Source organism: Nelumbo nucifera, chromosome 4 (assembly GCF_055504915.1).
Source record: "Nelumbo nucifera cultivar China Antique chromosome 4, China Antique-T2T, whole genome shotgun sequence".
NCBI classification, from domain to species: Eukaryota; Viridiplantae; Streptophyta; class Magnoliopsida; order Proteales; family Nelumbonaceae; genus Nelumbo; species Nelumbo nucifera.
Genome location: NC_142652.1, coordinates 88,523,607 through 88,548,359, shown reverse-complemented (window position 1 = coordinate 88,548,359; position 24,753 = coordinate 88,523,607). Strand labels below are relative to the sequence as shown.

The 24,753-nt window shown below is 37.6% G+C and overlaps 1 protein-coding gene across 1 annotated transcript; it reads right to left on the bottom strand.

Moving 5' to 3' along the window:
* Positions 1-2,557: 2,557 nt before the first annotated feature.
* Positions 2,558-5,307, bottom strand: LOC104612567 (uncharacterized). Its single transcript, XM_010280010.3, has 3 exons — positions 4,884-5,307; positions 4,602-4,677; positions 2,558-4,425 (listed from the first exon to the last, which is right to left on the bottom strand). The coding sequence occupies exons 1-3, from the start codon at positions 4,920-4,922 to the stop codon at positions 3,053-3,055; spliced, it is 1,488 nt and encodes a 495-aa protein (XP_010278312.1). The 5' UTR covers positions 4,923-5,307; the 3' UTR covers positions 2,558-3,052.
* Positions 5,308-24,753: the final 19,446 nt, after the last annotated feature.

Below are 24,753 nucleotides of genomic sequence, written 5' to 3'. Positions count from 1 at the left end.
TTCTGTTTTGCTTTTTTTATTGTTTTTTTTTAATTAAATTCTTTCTTTTTTCTAAAATTATTAACGGCGTTTGTCCCCCTCCGTTAGAGGAGATGCCGCCTTGCGCATTTTGCTATTGAGCAGTGGGCCCCGGTCACATGGAGCATCTACTGAGAAGATGAGAAGACCAAACAAGGAAACCAGTGGGGCCTACGTTTTCATTTCCTCTCGGCCTCCGCACACATTTGGATCTTTGTGGGGGATCCTTTAATTTACCAAAAGCCCCTCATCTCCTATGGATTTACATCCACGACCCCGGAGGCGGAAAGGCGGAAAGTAGTTTTAGAATTTAGACAAGTCCGGTCGGGTCGGTTCGGTTCGGATGCCCATCGATCACAGTTGGGTGGGGTCCAGAGGGCGCCATATAAGGGATTAAGGGGGGGTCGATCCCATATTCCCATCCCAGACCGGCAGACCCCATTTTGCTTGCAAAGGCCAGGGTGCTCAAGTAAAGGAAAATATGCCGGAAAAGAGTAACATCTGTCATCATTGAACGAGTAAAGAGGTGGGGCCAATTGGTATTTTGGGTTCAATCTCGGTCAAATTAAGAGGCCGAAGAAGAATGAAAAGAAAGAAAAGAAACTCTGTCATCAGCTTCATGATTCAATGCTCTACCACTTTTCTTTCTTTCTCTCTCTCTCTCATGTTTGCTGCATGCTTAAAGCTCAATTCTGGAGACCACTTTAGCTCAAATTCCCAGGATTTCCTCCTCAAAGTCGGCTTACAATTATATGCCAAAACAGTAATTAACTCATTATCACAGTCAATAACACACAAAGCAATATTAGATAATAAATACCCCTTCACCTTCACTGACCTCACGGTATCAAAGTTTATTTGACCAAGTGGCCGGGGTTGAATCTCTTACCCCATTATAATTAATTAAGGCTCTATTTTGTTTATCTTATTTAATGGAGGTAAGTTGGTGTAAAAGTAAATTGATTAGGATCCCTAGTCACTATATTAAGTTTTATGATAATTGAATATATTAGAGAACAGCACTATTTATTCAAGCAAATTTTATTTAGAAAGCACTCATCTATTCTCTTCTTTTGTGTGATGGAGTGAGTTTGAGAATAAATACCCATTTAGGAACATCACCTAACAATCGCATTATGTGAATTAAAGACTAACCAAATATAACCGTTGAGTGTTAACACCACCCTCTCTAGTCTCTTCTCTAGGCAATGGCGCTGCACATGTGGCCAGACACATACAAACTCTCAAAGTACACTTACTCGGGAGCTACCAACATTAAATGATACCCAAAGGCCTCAGAAAAAAAGCCAGCATCAAAGCAATTCATACCCTCAAGTCTGAACTCAACCATCTTTCCTTTTAAATCCCTAAAATCAAATATGTAAGCAACCAAATATGAGATGGATCATCATGGATGTACTACTACTACTACCCCTACAGTACCTCTTTACTAGTTACTACTTACTACTACCTCGTGGGCTGTTCTCTCATCTCGGACCTTGGACCTGGATCTGGATACTCTCATTCTCTTTTTGTGTTGAGTTAAATGGGGGAGAGAGAGAGAATCTGATACCAAACTTCATCAAGGCCTAATAAGCCCTCCTCTTTCTATTTCCAGCATGGTCACTGCCGGCTCCACTCTCGCATCATTGGACGCGTGGCTCTGGCTCAGCAGCATCACTTCACTTGCCCCACGCTGCACGAAACTAATCTGAGCTTAACTGGGCACGTGACTGGCAAACAATGTTGATGTTGGGACTTGGGAGTATGGGGGTCCCACTCCCACACCCCCCCTAGCCGTCCGATTGAATAGAGATAGATGGCTTTGATTGCCCACATCATGGTCTGTGTGTTTGTGGCTTTGTGCGTCTGAGTGTGAGAAACAGAAACCCTAAAAATATCCATCTCATCGGTTAAGGGGTCGTTTGCTTTGCTTTGATTTAGGACATATTCTAGCGTTACCAACTTGGATTCTAGTGAAGAGTGTTTAGGTTTGGCAATTACCAAACAAGGAAAAAGGAACAAACCTCTACACTATTTATTTATTTGCCACATGCTACAGGCCTAGCAGCCTACTACTGGCTACAGCCTACGGTTACAGCTACAGGGACTCTGAATAATAGAGCTGATATGGTCAAATAAAATATGAGGCCCATCCATTAATTTAACAATCTGTGGATGTGGGCCATCATCCATATCACCAAACGCCACAATTTAGGTGGGTGGGCCCGACGCTAGAGGCCCAAACATATAAACTAACAAACTTCACGGAATGATGGAACTCATACTCATCGTCTCAGCCCCACCCCCATCACACACTTCACTATATATCTAATCCATCTACCAATCAACCCCACATAGCATATAGTCTGAGTCTCTCATGGAGAATGCAGGACATGCGCTTTCACAGTTATCATTTACTTCCATCTGCACCAAACAAACATTGACAGAATAGCTAAAAGCCTAAATTTGCAGAGAGATAGAGAGTGAGAGAAGAAAGAAATAGAAAATATTGAATGAAGAGATTAGAGAAGTTCAATTGCAAAGGATAGGCTTTCTGCCCATCGTCATTCTTCTTATTTTTTTTTCCAACTTATAAACACTTATAAACACATCACATAAGAAACTACAAGTCTACAACCACCATCAGTCCTCCCTGCATCTTCCGTCTTATAGAGTCATAAGAAGCTTTTCCTCCCCCAAATCACTCCAGTCTCCTGAGCTGAGATCTCTGCAAGTCTGAAATCTGAATACTCCTACATCTATATATCTATATATAGAGAGACCTATATACTATCATAACCGAAAACCTAACTTCAACCTAAGAAGGAAGAAGATATTAATAATGTAAAGAAAATTAGAACTGAAATTGACCCATTTCTTTATGTGTATTAAGCATCAGACCTTCTCTAGTCTTTTACTATATGGTTGAAGATGAAGAAGAAGAAGAAGCAAGCACCACCACCACAGTAGGCTCTCAACAAACAAAAACAAAACAGAACTAAACACCCCGGCGGCCCGGCCGGGGTGCAATTCACATGACATTGCAACTGCTGGTGTTCTCGTCGCTGAAGAAGTGAGTGTAGGGGTCAGCGGCCGGCGGCGGAGGATAGTAAGCAACTGCCGGTGGGGGCCTGGCGTACATCATGGGATGGAATCTTTCGTTCCCATTTGCACGTTGCTGATTCATCATCATTGCTGCCAAGTACTGCTGTTGTTGGTATGGGTTCCCGGGGAGCATCTGGGGTCCCGCCCCTTGGAAGTATCCGCCACCACCGGCATTCATTGCTGCCGCCGGTAGGCCTTGAACTGCCGGAATGTTACCCATCTGGTGGCCCATGGGCATATGTCCCATTTGACCCATATTCCCACCACCAACGCGAGTAACATCAATGTCATGGAAGCCATGATGCATGTTGTTCATTACTTGGACGCCCTCGTTCTTCCCTCCGCCCTTCTTGGCCCCGGCAGGGTTGTTATTACTATTCCCACCACCACCACCGCCACCATTGCCATTATTGCCGGCCTTGTTGTTTCCGAAACCGCCATGGTTACCATTTTTAGCATCTTGTGGAGGCGCACAACCATTTTTACCTCCACTCTTAGCAGCTCCACCAACTTGATGATTTTGATTTCCTCCATTGTTGGGATTGTTGTTTCCACCAACGCCTCCCTTCTTCCCCCCATTTCCATTCTTCCCGTCATTGTTTCCTCCGGCACCCTTTCCTTGTTGTTGTACATTAACGTCCCCACCACCACCTTTCTTGCCGTTGCCGCAACCACCATTAACACCTCCGCCTCCTCCCTTCTTATCATTCATGGCTTGGGGATTCATCAGGTGTGGTGGACAAGCCATCATTCCATTTCCTGTCATCATCCCATTGACCCCATGTGGCCCAAGGCCATTACCCATCATGGGTTTCTTGTTCGGAGGATGATTTAAATCATCAAAATCATCATCGAACTCGTCATCATCAAAATCATCGTCGTCGAAATCATCAAACTCATCATCATCACTAAAGTCGTCATCCTCAGGTAGGTTGAACTTCACAGATTTCTGGTCCTTCAAGGGCATCTTTAGGTCTTTGAACTGGGGGGGCAGCTTCAGATCATTCAACCCTTTCATCTGGAGCTGGTTCTGTAACTGTGGTGGTTGCTGGCCACCCTTTTGCTGCTCCTTTCCGCCCTTCTGGTTCTTGTTATCTTTCCCACCTTTACCATTCTCAATCTGCATGTGTTTGAACTGAATGTTGAGATGGTTCTGGTTATTGCTGGGAGCCTTTGGAGCCCCCCAGAGCTCTGCATGCTTCCCTGATTTCGCAAGCTTCTTTATCAGCGTTGCTGGGTCAACATTACCCGAAACTGTTACCTTCCCCTGCTCAGAGTCTATAGTGGTAGTGTATACCCCTGACCAGGAAAAAGGAAAACGAACAGAAAATCAACAAAAATGGCTTAAAATACCAACAAATTCCAGTTAACCCACTTGAGAAATTATAATGCTGGGAAAATAAAATGTTTCTACACAAAAACCAGTATTTTTTTTTTTTTGTAAAAGAAAAAAGTTTCCGGAAATGAAAATATACCATCAATTTTCTGCAACAGTTTCTTCACCTTCCGCTTACATCCATCACAGTGAATGTTCACTTTGAGAACACAAGTCTGCAAGGACAAGTAACCCAGGCACAGAGAAACCGAGAGAGCAAAAAGAATATCAGGGACAAATTTCGATTTGCAAATGGAAGAAGATAAATCGCAAAGAGATGAAAGAAAGCAGAAACAACACAAGGAAAAGGACACCTGGATCTTGAGCTTAAGACAAGCAAAGCCTAGTAAAAAGAAGAAAGAAAGAAGAGGAAATGGCGTACCTGAATCTTCAAGAACTCTTCTTTACTCATCCCTTGCATTCAAAAGAAACTAGAAAATTATACACAATGGGAAACGAAAGAAAGCTGATGGATCTCAGTAACCAAATAGCTGAAAAAGAGGAGATAAATTATACAAAACCCAGATAGTTTTTTTCCCCAGCTATCCTCTTCTGGGAGTTTTTCCAACCAAACACAGGGAACAAGAGAAAACAAATTGTTTCTGAGCACAGGAGAAGAAAGACAACAATGTTCAATCTTAAATGGAGAGAGAGAGAGAGAGAGAGAGAGTTCAGAGGAGGTCGGTGAACATTAAACAGCTTCTCATTCCTGCCTTCCTCTATTTCAGGGCTGTGTTTGGCTCTGAGAGAGAAGAAAGAGAGAGCTCTAGCCTCCCCTCTCTTTTGCCTTTATTTATTGATTGTTTAATTTTTAACTTTTCTTCGTTTCCTTTACCTGGTTTTTCACTTCAATCGGCTCAGGTCGACGACATCGACTAGGCGTGAGCGTGAACTCTCGGCTTGGCTTAGCTAGCTCAAGCTCAATGTGAGAACGAGAAATTGAGAATACAGAGATTAAATTAATATTTTGCATTAAAAATAATTGCTGGAGGTGAGGTGAACGGTGAATGGAACCTGTCAGCCAGCTTTCCTCCAAATTGCACTGTACAATTAATAACAAAGGATTAATGTTGTCTGCATATTATCGAATTTACGTTCTCACCCTATTTACTAGGCCCAAATTACAGGGGAATGCATCCTAACTGTGAATTGATGTGGTTTATAGGGGGACAGGGCTAATTATAGGGGTTGGAATTCAGAATTCTGCATCGTGACCTAAAGTGGAATAGAGAAGGAAATTTTAGTAAAAAAAATGAATGGGGGAGGAAAATAAGAAAACGGGATTCAGTCGGTGTAAAGTCTGTTTAAACGGTCATTATAGCATTGGAAATATTTTTTCATCAAATAAAACACAAAAGTATGGATGTTCCTGATGTAAGATTATAAAGTCTGTTCGAATATCATTCGAACGGGCCTTATACTGACTGAATCCAAGGGCCAGCCATTGGAATGGAGAGTTTGGGAGGAGGGAATTTTACATAGAAAACTCTATTCCAAGTAGAGAATTCTGGACCATAGGGGGGAGGCATGGCTCCCTTGGGCCCCCTAGCTCCGCTCTTGTTCAGAATAACATCTTGCTTCACACTAGGACGTAATGGGTTAGATAAATGGTAAACCCGGTTCGAGTTAGATCAGGTATATTTAGGATTAAGGTCGGGTTAGGGTTTTGATTTTTTGTCCGAAGTCTAATTTGGGTTTTGACTGATCTGCACCCGGTTAGGTCATGATATTACTATATATAGGATATTCTTGTTATTTTTGACTTCTAATTCTATAGTCTTAAAGGTTAGCTTTTCATATTGATTTTAGTTTTTCTTCTTTATCTAATGAAAAAAATAATACCTTCAAAAACTTATAAAACAAATTCCAACTTAAATTAATGGTTTTTAGGTTTTCAAAAATGTTTTATAGGACATACAATTGAAAAGTTGTGAATTGGATTAGTGTCGAGTTGAACCCTAAAGGATTGAGTTAGGTCAAGTTGGGTCGGGTTAGGGTTGTGGTAAACCCATACCAAACATGACCTTTTGACTAAGGGTGCTCAAGGCAAACAAAAAATTGGAAAAACCAAACCAAAAAATTCAAATACTCAAACAATCGGTTTAGTGTTATTCAAAAACTGGTGGCATCGGATCAGTTTTGGTTAACCTAAAAGAAAAACCGATGGTTAATTAAATCGACTGGTATACATATATATCTATGTGTGTGTTATATTATATAAATTTATATGCATTATATATAAATATAAATATATATCATTTTTATAATTTTCTATTTATAATAAATTATATATTTGTAGTATTTATAATATAATATAGATATTAATAATATATTATAATATATATACATATTTATATTATATTGTAAATAAAAAATTGAGAACCCAAAGAACTGAATCGATCAAAAACTGAACCAATCAACCAGTTAGTTAACTGATTGATTTAGATCCAGTTTTGATTCACAAATTTTCAAAAATTGATGGTACCGGTTCACTTTCAAAAAAGAGTTATGGTTCGATTAACCGAATTGTGAGCACCATTACAAAGTGTTTGACATCCCTACTTACACCATCAGATTGGAATTTGTGTATATCTCATTTCATACCAATTCAATGGTTAAATGTCCCCCTTCATGTGGAACCTTTGTACGTTTGTAGTGGTGATAGATAGGCTGTGCTTGGTATAGATGATTCGAGTTGAGAAGGGAACACCACTGGTTAATTATGCGGTGTTCCTACTTGACTTTCTTGTTTAGCACGTATGTCTATAACACACTTAAGAATTTTGTTTCTTTAATGAGGAGGTTTGGTTTGAAACCAACTGATGGTGGCTCATTTGTTAAGTTTTTTGGCTGATTGTAGTAGAGATTTGGGGTCAGATCCCATTGTCACTAAGGCTGTATTTGGTTGTAGTGCAATTTTATTTATACTGGTATAAATATATGAGAATGCAAATGAAAAAAAATATAAAGTATAAAACCTTATATTTTATATATATTTATATTTATACTCTTTCCAAACTGAGCCTAAGGATAGGTTTTATGGGTACCCCCAATTATGTATGTTTTTATTTTTATTTTTTATATTTTTCACCGCATAATCATTAGAGGTGCAGGGGCAGAGCCAATATATTGGTGAGGTCCTCCCAAACTTTTTGTTAAAACCATAGAAAATTCCTGACTGCACCACTTATTAATGGGCTCGGACCCACATCTCAAAAATTTTAAATTTTATAGAAATTTCTATATCGTGTATCGAAGTATATCTGGGTACAGTAATAAAATGTATTGTATTGAAATTTAATCTTTGGCCCCATGAAAACACAACATAAAGGCTATTTGATAACTGCTGAAATGGCTGAATTTAATGGTTTTTTTTTTTTTTTTAATTTTTTCTGAAGCCCTTTATAAGCCACTTATTGCTTTGTCTTTTAGCGGTTTAAAAGATTAAATAATAAAATATTCGAAGTTGTAGCAACCAACCCAACCTCTGCTTCAGCCATTAAGGCTAGTAACTTTCTAAATAACCTGTTCACTAAAAGACATAACAACAAGTCATTCAGTTCAGTCTCTTCTGCTGCTATCAAATGGCCACCAAGACTGAAATAGGGCAAGAATTCACTAGATTTATTTCATCTGTTTTGCTGTATTGATTGTTTTTCCCATCTGATCAGACGCTGTTTTTTTTTTGGTATAGAATTGAAGTTTAATACTAATTTGCTTCTATTATTGAAGTAAACTAGATTTTGGTGAAAGCTGATATTGATTGCATCGCAAATTTGCAAGGGGTTTATCCAGGTAATTAAAATTATAACCAATATTATAGCAAAGAATGTTGGAATTACATCCATCAACATTGTTGAAATACCAGATTACCAGCCCCTCAAGAGTGTAATGAAATTGAGATTGAGGAGGATTCACAGATGATTATCAATTGCATATTCGAAATATCTCCTTTACATGCATTTGAAATCATAAGAAAATATCTCCTATGCATTCAAAGTGTGTAAAGTTTTTCCTAAGGCTGTGTTTTGTTGCAATGCAAATAAATTTCCACTGATACAAAACTATGGCAGATTTGAGTGAAAATTTTGACCTATTTTTGTTTAAGATTTCAGCTTATTTTGTTTGATTGAAGTATAAATAAAATAAATTAAGATATGAAACAGAATAAAATAAAATCCAAAACAAAATTAAATGAGAATTTACTTTTTTTTTTCATTTGCACTCCTATGCATTTATATTAATGCAAATAAAATTTCACTGCAAGCAAACACAGCCTTACAGAAAATCCCATTGCACCACCATAGGGATCATCGGTGTTGATCATTAGGAATGGGATCTGCTCCTCACACAAGGACGCCTCATATGCACATCCACCATGCATTGGCAACATCTCTCGTGAATAATAAGTTATAAGTATGGAAAATGTTTCCAATGCATGGCACAATGTGCATATGTGAGGCGCGAATAAGACGCCCTGAGTGAGGAGCAGATCCGGTCTCTGATCATTAAGGACATACAAGTATTATTTCATAGCAAGGAACGGACGATTAGTCTATGTCTTTCATGTACATCTACAGAGACGAAACAAAGAAAGTTTGGCTTGATCCTTATCAACATTGGGCATCACAGTTAGGGTTTTGAGGAAAACCCTCGTTTAAGCTGGTACCAGGTTCACAAGTAAAACCAATAACAAACCAACAATTTATCCACAATTTTCTACAGTCCCATAAAATTAAAAAAAATAATTCAAAGTGACATTAGAATAAAATATACATAGTTTGTTCATCATTTACAGAAGAACCATTCATTTTCCCTCAAGCTCAAGCCCTAGTAACAGTTCACCAAGCCCTAAGCTAAGGCAGATTATCCTCTAAACATGGACACAAGAGATTGAAAATTGGTTATAAGAGACTTCACGCATGGAATTAATAGCTAGACATGTGATATAAGGCTATGTCTGGTTTGAATTTCTTTTATTTTCTCTCACGAATGTGGGGTAGTGTTTTAAAAACCAACCCAGAGGCCGAACCATTTTTTCCTTCGGGTCATGGGTCATTGGTTCAATCATTTAAGTTGACCGTGCCACGTCAGCCATATGGAAATTCAAACATATGTAGATATGTATAAATATGTATTTTATCAATAAATAATGTACAATTATGTTTTACATGTAATATATGTATTCTTTTATATTTAATTTATGTTTTTTAATTTTGTTTTAAAATTTTTATTTGTAAAAAATATTAAAAATTGCAATTTGAGGCCAAAAAATGGGTTATTTGGCAAAATAACTAGGCAAGGCACCTACTGCCCCTTGGAACGGATAGATACCGAAAAGTTATCCAAAATAAAAAAAAAATCACCTTAGTCAGACATCGGAGTGCAAAGTTATGGTCTCCCAAAGTTTGTATACACAATTAGTATGTAACCCGCGACCCAATCACAAGGTCAACCAGATCAATGGTCCAACCATCCAGGTTAGATAGTTTTTGACCAAGCAAACAATTTTTTACCTTTCTCCGGGTTGTACTCAAACTGGACCCAAAATCTTGATCGGGTGACAATTCAAGTGGTTCAACCGGCCGGGTCAACAACGGGTTAAAAACAATGATGTGGGGTATTCATCTCAATTATGTATATATAATTGATAGAAGCTTTATGTAATAATAACAAGTGAGAAGGCATGTGCAATATTGATTGATAAAATGCCTGCCTTGTGTAGATTTTTCACGTACCCTCCCTTAAGTGCATTATATCCGCTTTATATAATAATAATAATAATAATAATAATAATAATAATAATAATAATGATTGATAGATAGATAGATAGATAGATAGATAGATAGACAGATAGATAGATAGATAGATAGAAAGTTAGATAGATAGATAGATAGGTAGATCAATGTTTTAAAAACCAATTCAGAACCGAAATCCCTTTAGACACCAATTTCTACCTTTGTTTGGGTAGAACGGGTTGACAGTTCGATCACCCAAGTCAGTGGATCACTAACCAAGTCAACAATTTTTAGCAAAAAAATAGTTCAAGAGTGAAATGGAACCAGTTGCCTAGCCAAGTTTTGGACCATGAGATAGATATAAATAGATGGACAAGTTGTATATTTTATATCTTCAATTTACAATTTAAGGCACTGTTTGGGAGGTGTGAATACAAATTTTGTCATTTTCATGAGCCATGCATATTTATATTTGCACTGAACATATTTGCTTGTCCATGTGATGCCTATATTTTATATGAGCATACACGATAAAAGATGAGGGAATAATAAATACATCAATTGAAGAAAACTGAATTGGTTGTGGAAAGACTTAAATAGTCCTATATTTGATTTTTTTTATTTTAAAAAATTATAAAAAATATAAAGTAATATGAAGAAACACATGATTATTACTAAATTTTGGCTACTTTTATTTTATGTAGTTTCTACTACATTTGTTTATCCTAAAAAAAGCCACCTCCATTGTTCAAAATCTTGCTCTCCCTCCTCAAGATTGCAAAGAATTTTTACTCAGAGAAATTTCTGTAATTAAAAAAATAAATAAATATCAGAATCAAATTAATTTGACTTGGGGAAGGCTTAGCGACAAAACTGTCTGATTTGGCCAAAATGTACCCTTAAATTATATATTAAAAAAAAAATTATGGGATTTTCAACAAATGCACAGTTGCATTTTGTCTTAGTTCTCTGTAATTCCAAAGAAATTCAATGACAAGAGAATCTAATGAGCCCTAAGAAAGATAAACTTTGAGTCAAATTGCAGTACTATTTTTTCCCAAGTTTGGACCCTTCTTTTGTAACCAAAATTATTGTTGTCGCTCTTAAAAGACTAACCCGTGAAGAAAATGTTGTCCTTTTTTACTTCCTCTTTTATTTTCTAATTTTTTTTCCTCTTCTCGTTTGGAGTGGTCACTTTGCCTGTGAAAAAGAGACATGAATGGTGACAAAGCACCCCAAAACCCGAAAAATTTTGCCTTACAAAGCTTTATAGGCAAATGGGTAGGCCACATAATGAGCTTTTCTGCTCGTAAGGATTGAGTCTTCATGTCAATTAGCATGTTTCATCATTTTGTACACAGAACATACCATGGTTTAGATGATAATACATGGAGTTGTATTGAAGTACTGGATGTGAATGTGAAGCTCTCTACCCTCAGATCAGATATGGCTAGAGACTGGAGACTGGAGCTGATGATATTTTATATACTTGCTTCACATGGTGGTCCTTGAGGACTTTGGAATGTCTTGTCCAACTGGGTATTGCCATTTATGTTCCATAGTCGGCAGTGCTGAACCAGGCGTCCAACTTAAAATGGGTCCATCCGAGTCAACCTACTCCACTCGAGTTACAAACTTAAATCCATAATTGTCAGTGAAAGTAGATTAGGATAGTGTCCAGACTTGCAATGTTGTAGAAGCACATTTTGTTTGGTTTCAAATTGCACCAGGGCAAATATGCATTCTTTTATGCTGATAGGGGTGTAAGTTGGGTTAGGTTAGGTTAAGGATTAAACTTTGCAACATATATATGGGAGTGTATCGGTTGTTATGTATCGTATCGATGACTCTCCGATATGTTCCTATAGCAATTGTTTTAGGTTTTACCTGTTTTATGGGATAGACATTGACCCCCTTCAACCACCTTCAACCAGTATGGAAAAAAAATAAAAGAAAAGGTACAAGCGGCCAAAGATGGAGGCCGATACACTCCTGTGTCGATATTTAGAACCTTTAGGTTGGGTTTGAGGTCAATTGTAACCCAATCCAAGGTATAAAAGGAGTTGGTTATCATGTTTTAGAAAAAAAAAATACCTTTGAACATAAATTTGCTGACATGCATGCATGCATACATTAATGTATGCATAGTTATACATATATGGATACATGTATATATATGAAATTAAATCGGGTTCAGGCTTTTCAACCTTAACCCTAACCCTAACCCGAACTTTAAACCAATTCAACTCAGCCTGGCCTTTTCAGATCGGCAGAGGCGGAGCCAGGAAATTGTTATAAGGGAGGCGGATCCCCCCTGGCTCTGCCCCTGCAGGTTGGGTATGAGTTGGGTTCGGGTTAATCTGGCCCAAGTTGTAAACCTACTGGCTTAGTTTGGTTCAAAAGTACAAAATATTATAGATTATGGAACGCACTAAGGCTATGGTTGGTTTTAAAGAAAAACTAGGGAAATCTGAACAAACTTTGTATAGGTTTTCCTTCCTTTCTTTACCTTTTCTTTCAAACCAAACACAGCCTAAAATCTCTTGTTCCAAGACACCACCACAATAAACATTACCAAAAATGTGGTGAATTTCCAAAACCTACCATTTCAAGCATGAATGGAACCACAATATAGAACACCCCTAGGCTATAAGGTCCCATTTGCTTGGTTTTTTTTTTGGAGGGGGAGTTGGTCAAGGGGAAAATTGACCAACTTTCCTATATTCTTTTACTGGTGAAGTGTGAGTTTCATGGGAAACAAAAGTTTTTGGCATTTACTTAGAAAAATTTTACCCACCTGAGAAGTGGGTAAATTACCCATGGAGGGGGAGATTGGTCAAAGTATCTAGGACTAAAATGTCATTGCCATAACAAAAAAAAAATAGAAATCATTTAGAAAATTTACTTACTTACCCATATGGCAGAATAACATGAATAAATGTATTTATATGGGTGATATTTTTCAAACAATTACCTGAATAAATGCATTTATCCAAATAAATAACTTACCACCAAACAAAGAGGGCCTAAATTTAAACATGTTTGACCTAATTACAGTTGGACTAAAACCTAACGCTCACCTAACGGCCTGGCTAGAAAATTTTAAAAACAGAGTACTGACTAGTCTCAGCTGCTCCAGACCAAATTTTCTACTTTCATTCCGCTAATGGCCTGATCCGGCTATTATGAATTTATGACTATGATATTATGCACCTTTTTTTGCTGTACTTTGTAGGAAATATATAGCAATTGATTTTTGCTGTATTATGCAGTAAATAATCCAAGTGAGCTTTGGGCGCCCAATTCTTGATAAATGGGGCGCATGCCAAAGCCACATAATCTCTATTTAGAGAGAAAGAGACCCATTCCAAACCTAGCCTGTTCTCTTTGTGCTCATATCAATTGTGAACTCAGCTCCTACTTTGGAAAACCCTTCTAAAATGTCATACAAAAGTGTGAAAAGAAAAAAAAAAATTAATGTCCAATTCTCTAAAATATTTCTAATATGTGATTTTAGGGTTGTCTTGTTTTCACATAACAGTGGGATTAGATTGCAATGTGATAGTGAGTTCTTCCTTTTTTTTTTTTTTTTTTGAAAGAATGCGAGTGTTATCTCTTTTATAAGGAGATATATTTCTTATATAACAAGGAGACTGAATGATTTGTATATAAAAAGTTTATTTTTCTTTGTTATTGTAATCTCTTTTGAAGGAGAAAGATGGGTCTTTTATGGAGAAAGAAAAAGAGAATTTGAGAAAAAAGAAATATATTCTTGGTAAAAGAATAATTTTCTCTCACTAAGATACTTCAAATTTAAGATAGAACAGGAAGAACAAGTCTACAAGGGTTTAAAATTGGTTTAGGTTGTAGATCACGAGTAATCATGTTCTAGTTTTGGCGATTTCTCATAGTGAAGAATGGATCTATTTTTCTATTTTTCTATTTTTTTTTAAGTGAGGGAGACTTACATGCTACAGACCATGTGGCAAGAATCTTCCTTACACATCACAAAAGCAAATATAGGCTAAGCTACCACGCTTAAAATCTGATGAAGCTACACAACAAGAGTGACCCTTATTTGCTAACCAGTCAGCCGCATGATTGGCTTTCCTTAGGCTGCGTTTGCCAATTAGTGTGAATGCAAATTCGTAGAGTGTAAAATGGTTCATATAGATAGTAAAGTTGGGTAAGTTTTGCATTGACAAATTTATCTTCTTACCAAACAGATTTTTAACTGTAATGGATGCAAACATGAATTCCACTAAAGTATATGTTTTTTTTTATCAAAAGCCCACTTGAATGCAAATTTACTTCTTTTTTATTGATATACTTTAACATCTTATTATCAATGTAAATATGTATTGGTCTGTCATTTGTCAATTCATAAATGTAATATTGCCAAACACAGACAAAAGTGAACCAGAGTGCAAATTTACCCTGAACCGGGATTTACACTCCATTTGCAAAGTTTCCAAATGCAGCCTTAGGCTCAGTTTGGAAGGAGTACAAATACAAATATGTATAGTGCAAAACCTTATATTTTGTATTATTTTGTATGTATTTGCACTGTTTATATTTGCATTTGACTATTTGTGCTCTTTCCAAACTAAGCCATAGGATTAGACCTGTTCATGGGCCGGCCTGGCCTGGCCCGACCCCCGGATGGGCTTGCGCATAGTTTTTAACCCACGAGCTTGACCTCGGGCTTAAAATCCCAAGCCCGACTATTTTACAGGCCGGGCTCGGGATTTGCCACAAAAGCCTGGCCCGGCCCGACCAAATGTAACCTATTCTAATTTCTAAACCCTAGCCGAATAAGTACCCTTTCTTATTCCCTCTTTTTAGCCTTCATCTTCTTCTCTCCTCACTTTCACTCTCAAGAATCAACACAAACCCAGACAAGCAGCCACCATTGTCAATCTCAGAGGCGACACACAAGCTCAGTATCGGCGATCTCAGGCACCGGTCGTCTCTCTCTCTCTCTCCAACTGTAGTCTTCTCTCTCTCTCTCTCTCTCTCTCTCTCTCTCTCTCTCTCTCCACCAGTCCTCTCTCTCTTGCAGTTCTCATTCACTAAGTCACTGCCGCATATTCTCGTTTTCTCAGGAACCAGTGCCACCAGTGAACTGCGTCGGTGAGTTCACTCTGTGTGTGTGTGTGTGTTACATCTTCTCAATGTTCTCATTCTCACCAGTGAACACCAGCGCTACCAGTGAACTTCGGCGAACTCATTCTCACCGGCGAACTTAGGATGCAATTTTCAACAAAAGTGAAAAAAATCATTGTTAAGTTAGGCTTCGGGCTTTTTAAGAGGGTCGGGCTCGGACCCAAGTTGTAAATCTGTTGGTCGGGTCGAGCTTAGACTCGGGCCTGAAAAAAATTTATTAATGAGGAGTGAAAGCCCGACCCAACCTGACCCACGAACAAGTCTACATAGATCTATTTCTCCCACTAGCAAATGTACCTGTACATGAAATTTCTTTAACTTACAACCCACCAAAAGTTCTCATACTCTATTTTGTTTCATCGTATAAGGTAAGACATATGATGATGTATAATGTCTCACAATTAATTGAGAGTGATCTATTCAATTTTCAAAATTGGTTGTATTCTACATTATACACAACTTTAGGGGTGGAGGAGGCATTCTTCAACATGAATGTTATTGTTTTCATTTGCTTTTGGAATAGTTATGTTAGCAAAAAGCAAAAACATGTTATTGAGTTCCGTTTTTGTTTTCAAAAGAAAAAACAAGTTGACTTTGTTTCAAGAAATAATACATGTGTTTGCAACTATCGAAACAATGGTTTTTAAAACAAAAACAAAAAAAAAAACAAATTTTTTAGTATAGAAATTATACGATCTAGGGAACATGATATGAAATAACAAGCTGAAAATATGTTTTTGAAACCAGAAACTCAAGAACATATTTTTGGTTTCACTCTTGAAAACAAAATATACATGCACAATAAAGACCATTTTTTTTAAGAATTATCTATTTTCAAATCAGATGGTTTTGATTTGTTTTTGAAACCGACAAAAAAAAACATGTAAAATGACCCATTAAAAAGTTAAAATCAATAAATCAATGTACATCACTTTATTTTCTTGATTTTATAGAGTTCCTACCTGTAAGGCTTAGTGGATGGAAGTAGATTTTTATTCTTTTTATTTTGATGGACCCTATACCCTAAACATCAAATCATTTTTTTTCATTTCAAAAATAGTCTCACAATTCTAAGTATGGACTTTTTTAATTTAAATTTTTAGTCTATCTTTTCCTAATTCTTTTTTTTTTCATTTCAAAAGCAACACCACATCCGGCCAATGTTCAAAACATCGTCACGTATCGGCTCATATACATATTGTATCGGAGCTTTTCCGATATTCCCCTATAGGGGGTGTTTCAGGTTGGAAAGTGGTTCAGGGGGTAGACCGGCCCTTCTAAACCAAATTAAAAAAAAATAAATAAAAAAAAAGAGTATCAATACAGGCCAATACACCCTATTGGCATATCGCCCTATATGATATTTTGAACCTTGCATCCAGCCCCAAGATTGTACTCGCAAGAAATAAATCCAATAATTTATTTCTTATTCCTAATTTTCTTTTTATCTTGCTAAACATAAGCATTTTTTTTGGTAGTGTAGATAATACATAGATGAACCACTCAACCAAAACGAAGCTAATTGGTGTCGTATTTTGCATGAAAGAAGGGTTGTACTCATTCAATTATGTTGATTGCTGGGTGTACCACATGTTAAACTGATGACATCAACTGGCTAGCATATGAAAATAATGATCAAAACAACTCTAAAACAAACCCAAAACTCATATTTTTCTTCTGCACTTCCATGCTTTCCGATCCGATATGATATGTGCCACATGCATTTGCTGCTTGAATCAAGCAATTGAGGGGTCCGGGTTTAATTCAATCTAGTCAAATTAAAGGTATAAGGAGACTATATTAGAAGTAAGAAATATATGCTGTTCATTAGGAGTATCAATGGGTCGGGTTTAGATTCGGCCCCGTCCGAATCGAAATCAATTTGAATGAATCGGATGGGCCAATAAGACATATTGAATTGAACCTGGTCCTTTTCTAATGGATTTTTATTGAACAGTGTCGGATTGAATCAATATCCAGTCCATTGACATAGGATAAGAGTACAAGTGTGAATGGATCAGGTTTGGTTTGGACCCAATCTAAGTTAAAACCATTTTGAACAGTTTAGATGGTCCAAACTTTGAATTGGACCAGTCTAGAATGTTCCAAAGTATTCGGCAGATTGGATTGGACCTGGTCCATTTATAATGGATTCATATTGAACCAGATCAGATTGGTCCAATATCTGGTCCATTAACAACCCTACTGTCCACACATACATGTCTAAGTATCTAATTTTAATTCTTTTTTAAAGAATATATATAACCTAATTAATGATATAAGTGTTTGTTTATATAATTTGCACTGAATATATTTGTATTTTGCAATCTTCCCAAACGGAGCCTAAATAGGAAGGCATTCAGGTTTGATGCCTACCAAGATGACATTAAACAGAGATGGACTCGGTCATTCAATTTATATGTTTTCTTCTGATAGGGTGTAACTAAGATACCGAAAAGACATGATATCCAGAAAACTTTTAACCAATCAGGAGGTATCACTAAATCTTAAAAGGGGTTTTGATTGGTCAAAATTCTTCCGGTACCATACCTTTTTTTTTAAGGTGCAGAGGCTCGATGTCTAATGAAGAAGAAGAAGATTTACCTCTTTTGATCTCATAGGAGGAATTTTAATAGTAACTCTGTTCCCTATAAAAAGCACTGTTAGAATCAAGTTTGAAGAGGATTTTCTGCCCAAATGAATCTCCATGATTGGATTGGGTGCCCATTACGGTGGGCCCAGATAATCTGAATACAGGACGTAGGACAAATAATGGCCCCAGACCGCATCTCTGGGGGTCATGTCGTAGGCAGCCCAGGCCCAAGTATTTTGCTAACAGAACAAAATACAACTCATCTCTCAGCGGTACAAACGCACATTCAAGTTCATTTATTCTGCTGTTGCTTCTTTGCATCTTCATTCTTCAGCTGGGTTGTAAATTGTAATTTTTGTATTGGGGACAGACGATATCTTAATGAACCTGTGTCAGCAGTCAGGTAACAGAATAACAACACTCCAGGCAGACGAAGAAGCTAGCTCAGAATAAAAGCTACCATCATTGAGGTGGCATGCAAATTCATCAGAGTGGGGTCCATGTGTTTAGCCACGTCATCATCTCATCTTCTGGTGTCTTATCTCTTAACTGTTTGTAGTGTATATATTCAGTTGGCCCATTTCAAAAAAATAAATAAATATCAGAGGGAGAGAGAGAGAGAGCAATATTTGGAAGAGTATGGAGGGTGACATGTAGAATGAATGAGTATGAGATAAGATGAGATGAAGGAGAGCAACAGCAACCAACCCAGTGAACTCCTTTAGAAGATTGTTTCTCAGAAATTTCTTTAAGTCTGCGAAATCCGTGTTCTGCTGCAGAGAGGCTATTGCTGGTTGTCCGCGTGATTCTTCTAGTGAATAGTCTATGTCTGTGTATTGTCAGCCACTCTGGCTTGGATCGGACAGATCGGTCCAGCCATTTGGATCCTCACCCAGTCACAACTCACAATATCTGTCTTTTAAAATTAAAATAACCCATTTTTTCCATATTGTTGACGACTTCTTCTTCTTCTTCTTCGCTCATACAGATGAATGCTCGATCATACTAATCTAGGGCTCGCTTGGGAGACCCAGGATCCGAGAGCACATCTGCTGCAACTGTGGTTGCACATTGTCACAGCCATGGTTTTGAAAACTGGACTGGCCGGTTGGACTGGAAAAACCAAGAATCGGTCAGGTAACTGGTTCTATTTCACCCTAAAATTGCTTTTGGCCAAAAACTGTTGATTTGGGCAATGTTCAGCACTGCATAAATTTCGTGGACGGGACCATTTTGGCCTTGTCCACGGGATTTGGTCACATTCGGCTGGGTGTGGATGAGACCAGTCTTTTCCACACCCCAAATCTCGTAGTTGGGGACCGTGCACACTTGATTTTTGATCCCCTACTTCATACTTTCCTTCAAAGGCTATCCTATTGTCTGTTTTACATTTTAATATTTTTGTCAATAAAATATTAATTATTTTACTTAATTTTTTAAAATTTTAATGTTTTATCAATAAAATTATATTTTAAATATTTAAAATATATTTTTTTAAAATTTTAATTATTTTACTATTGTTTTTATAAAAAAAGAATATTTATTGGTTAATATTAATTCATTAATGCATTTTTCAATATATTTATCATATAAAATGCAAAAATTAGATATTTATGATTAACTATGTAGATCAAGGTTTTCAAACCGCCATTGACCCAGACGGTCGGACCATTCAGCCTGGGAACCATCTAAGCAAGTGGTTCCATTTTACCCCAAACCCGGTTTTTGGCCAAAAACTATTGACAAAGTCAACAACCCGTTGACCCAAGTGGTCAAACTGTTGACCCGTTTCAACAGTTTTGTTGGACCGTCGACCCGAAAACCGGTGGCCAAAATGGTTCTATTTCCGGGTAATTTTTTAAAATGTTGGTGTACATCATTCATAAATGTATATGAGATACATGGAATCAAAAAGTGTGGTGTGGATTGGTCCACTCCACACAACACCTATAGAATGCCACTATGGGTGTGGGCTGGTCCAGTCCACACAATTTGTCCACAGTTAAGAACAGTTGTGGACTGTGGTGTGGTGTGAATTGGTTCCTGCCACAGGGTGTGGCATGGACCAGTCCACACCTACTAATTTCTCATCCATACTATAGAACACCCGCTTGGTCAGTGACCCGCTGACTTGGGCAGTTGAACCATCAAATAATTGACCCGAATAATGGTTTTTAGCCATTTATTTATTTATTTATTTTAAGTTAAAACGGGCCATCCATTCGAACTAGACAGTCAGACCTTTCAACCTAAGAATCAGCCCCTAGAACGGTTCCTGTCCATTTTAAAAACCTTGATCACAGCACTTGCTACCCTCAATGAACTACAAACAAGCCAATAATGGAAATAAATTAGAAACATCACATGAACTGCTTTTTAATTTCAATTGTTGGTGTTCCCATGTTTCATTGGTGGTCGCAAGAGAGTATTAGGACCACAGTCACAGCAGATTGGTCTCTAGGATCTGCTAATTACTTATGAATGAGATCTAAGGGCTGTTTAGTTCCATTTAGACCTGTTCATGGGCCGGGTGGCCCGATGGGCCGGCCCGGCTCAGCCCGGCCCCTGGACAGGCTTGAACAGGTTTATCTATTTTAAAATTCGAGTTGGGCTCGGGCTTTGCCAAAATAGCCCGGCCCGAGCCCGACCCGGCCCAACCTATAGTTAAACCTAAGTAAAAACCCTATGTGATGTCCATTTGAATAAATTTTTTGATTTAAGAAGGTTGTTGATTCACTTGTAGGCCCATTGTTCATTTAAATAGGGGAAAAAGCATTTGAATTAAAATAGATAATGTTCATTTGGATAGGGAAAAATTCGGATTTCTTTTATTAGGTCGGGCTTCGAGCTCGGGCTCGAGATCGAGCTTCGGGCTTTTTATCAGGGCTAGGCTCGGGACCAAGTTGTAGGCCCGTTGGTCGGGCCGGGCTCGGGCTCGGGCCTAACATTTTTCTGTTAATAAAGAGTAAAAGCCCGACCCGATCCCGGCCCGGCCCAGCCCATGAACAGGTCTAGTTCCATTGTTGCTTATTAAATAAACATTAGTTATACACCAATAGACACCACATAAGATGAATAGTGAAAGAAGCCAAAGTGTTGGGATAACGTCAAAATGACATTTCTCCCAACAGATAGCTTTCACACAATTTGAGAAAAACGCTTATTTGATAAACAGTTTAATTAAACAATATTTCAAACTTCATTGGAGGAAATGTCTATGTGGTACTGAGCTAGTATCCATTTTTTAGATAAATGGAAATGAAACCAAACACTATCCTAATATAAAATGCACTTTCAAGCATGTAAATACAGACCATATAATGTATTTATGTGGCAATAAATCCTGTACTTGTATGGTTTAAGGTGAATTCCTATTGGGGATTTAACAATAAATCATGCTATAGGTAGTTTAGCTGTTTCAAAGAAGCTAATGAAAGATAGGGTTGAGAAAAAAAAAAAAAAACAAATGACCAAAACCAAATCAAAAAATCGATTAACCGAACCAATCAGTTCGGTTTCGATTCGGTGTTTTAAAAAAACCGAAGGTACCAGTTCGGTTTCGGTTAACCAATATAGAAAACCGGCGGTTAACCAAACTGACCGATATACATATATTTCTATATATTTTATATATATTTATGTATATTATATATATTTCATATTTTTATATATTATAAATTAATAAATATGCATTATATATATAAATATATGTTTATAATTTTTTATTATATATATAATATATTGTAAAAATTAAAAAACAGACGAACCAAATTGACGGTTAATCGAACCGGTCAACTGATTAACCAATTGACTTTGGTTCGATTTCAATTACTGGTTTTTCAAAAATCGATAGTACTGGTTCGGTTACATAAAAAGGCCCACGGTTCGGCTAACCAAACCGTGAGCACCCCTAATGAAAGAAACTTGTTTGGATAACCACTCAGATGCATCTTTCAAACTTCAAAGTATAGGGCCGCCTTTGACCAGGCTTAGCATCTATAATAAGGGCTATATATATACCAAAAGATGACAGAGCATGAAAGCCACTCCCAAACAGACACTTGTTTTAAGCTTATTTTGACACAAAATAGGATATTCCTTGTTTTCCAAAACAAAAACAACTGCCACATCAGCAAAACCAATTAGTATGATTTTACTGATATGGCAGTAGTTTTTTGTTTTAGAATTAGAAACAAAATCACGTATAAGTAACACATAAGATATCTAAAGGTCTTATCAGATTGAACCCAATAAAACCGGTCAATAGACCTAACCCATTGATAGCTATACACTCATGGGAAAGGCTAAGCAGTGATCTGTGTGACTGCTCTCAAAAATTGCAACACCAAACACATGTTGAAGACAAGTATAGCATGCAGTGGTTGTGTTAGTTAGAACCCATTTGGGAGGGGTTCTGCGGTGATTGAGCTGCATTGAGCCGCTTATGAGAAGTTACCTATGATAGCTTCACTAGAAAGTTGATTTTAAGGCTCATGAAAAGCATTTTTTTATTCACTTTTCTGGATTTTTACCAAACAAGGCTTACCGGTTTTATGGGTTTCTTGGTTCTTGCAATGCCAGAAGCCGCTGCATGAAAACCCTCCTAAACAGGCACTTAATAGCCAATGTTGGCAGCAGATCCAGAGAGTAAATTGACAAGAGAGAGAGAGAGATTGGTGGAAAGTTGAAACAGAATGACATAGACCACAAACCTGGCTAGCTTCCTCGTTGGAAGAGAAAATGAAGCAAACAGTACAAAATGTACACAAGATGATGTATAATACAGGCCGACAATTTAATGGACCCAAGGATGTGCCGGACTTCCAAGGCAGAGAGGGGTCACCAATGACAATGAGCACTGTGTTTGTAACCTTTCGGGCATTTCAATGGTGCCCAGACTGCCTGCCTGTCTTTGAGTGTCTGCCCTAAAGGAAAAGGAAACACCCTAATAAACTTTATAGAAGGTAGACAAAGGCAGACATTCAGCATCTCTCTCTCTGCTAATCTTTACATCCAACTCCAAGCAGAAGCAGAAGGTTTATTCCATGGAATTCACTGATCTTCTTTCTGAATTCTGAGAGGAAGAAGAGTTGTATACCTCCAAGCTCCCTTTTGCTTTTTACACCAACAAAAAACATTGGGGCAACTCTTTCTATGTAAAAAGAAAAGAAAAGAAAAGAAAAAAAAAGAAACACTAGATTTGCTTGTTTGGTACCCTTTAAGGCTTTAACGAGAAAAGGGAAAGCACGTGGGGTACAGGTTGCTAATGAACTAAATTCTAAACAGTATCATATCTTCCTTCATCATTGTGAGAAGGTAAAGCAAGAGTTCTAGTTCTGAAGTTTAAAAAAATGAAACAGAAAAAGAAAGCAGCAGTATATACTAAAATAGGGCTTTAAAGGACAAGCCAGCACATGCTGGATGGTAATAATATATAATGGAGGGCTCAGTTTGAAGTTGAATGCTGAATTCAATTGAATCCCTAGCAAGTAGCTAAGCAAAAAAGTTGATTTCAGTTCTGGGCTCTCTGTCATCATCATCATGCGCGCTATGCACTAAGGTTTGTTGCAGCCTGCAGGCAGGCAATCAGCTAATGAAGCCTGTTTACAATTCTCATGTGCTCCATAGTCCATATAACCTACAAGTACCCTTTTTTTCTAAAAAAAAAAAAAAAAAAAAGTTATAGAGCTTGAGATTTGGGTGATCTGATGGGGAGTCCATATCTGTTGACCATAACACATTGTTAGTCATGTTCATCCAGCCACATATCAATGATATAAAGTACGCAACTGATGTTCTAGATATGCAGTTGGATGAACGTGGTCAGCAGGTCTGAACTCATATAATCGCCCTTCTGATGCACATGTACCAAGTGTGATTGCATCCATTTTGCCCTGCCCAAATGCCCATTGTGGCCCATGAATGGGATCCAAAAAAAAATTCAGTTCAGGACCTAGGGTATTTTAAGGAAAACTGGGATTTCCAAATTTCGTCATCAAAAAGGCACAACAATTCAATTCAATTCAATGTCCAAAAATAAACTGTTAAAACAAATCTTCTCTTTTTTGCAAATTCAAATATTCAATTTCAATTATTGAGAAATTCCAAATTATGTCACAAAATATGCTTTCGTCATAGACCAAATATTCTCAAATTTTGGATGAAAAAACGTATCTATGCAAAATATTTAGCTTAAACCATGTGGGATGTGGCCCTATCCCTATGAGTTTTGAGTTTATTGAAATGGGTCAAACTCAAAAATATAGGTTAGGTACATAGGTTGGGACCTACTATGTTTGGTTGATATAAGCACTAGAATTGGTGTTTTTTGAGTTGCACGCTGGACGTCAGGTGAAGTTTTGGTTTTAAATTGAATGGCAATGGAGCCATGGGCCATGGGGGGGCCTTTTCCTTTTTCTGATGCCTGCAGACTGGAGTTGTGCATTGCAATTGGGACGCCCCAGAAATTAGAATCCTCCGAAATCAGAAGCATTTATCACTTCTTACTCCAGTCATCCATCATTCATCAGTGCCTGCCTTCTATATGTCTCTTTTCACTTTTCAGTGACTTGAGTTGAGGAAAGGAGGACCGGTATGTATGTGATGTAAACCTCTCTGACACCAAACACCAGTTCAGCTGTGCCCAGAAAACCCCTTGTGGAATGGAACGGAAGCAGTGAGTGAGTACTGAGGAGGCACTGCCAGTCTGCCACTGGGTGCTCGCTTTGCTGCTAATGGAGGTGGAGGACCATTGA

What these genes read in the sequence shown, in the direction of transcription:
- LOC104612567 (XM_010280010.3), bottom strand. Translation starts at nt 4,922, where the DNA reads ATGCAAGGGATGAGTAAAGAAGAGTTCTTGAAGATTCAG. An exon ending in AAGAGTTCTTGAAGATTCAG is followed by an intron (nt 4,678 to 4,883) that starts GTACGCCATTTC and finishes TTGTCCTTGCAG; the next exon opens with ACTTGTGTTCTCAAAGTGAA. An exon ending in ACTGTTGCAGAAAATTGATG is followed by an intron (nt 4,426 to 4,601) that starts GTATATTTTCAT and finishes TTTCCTGGTCAG; the next exon opens with GGGTATACACTACCACTATA.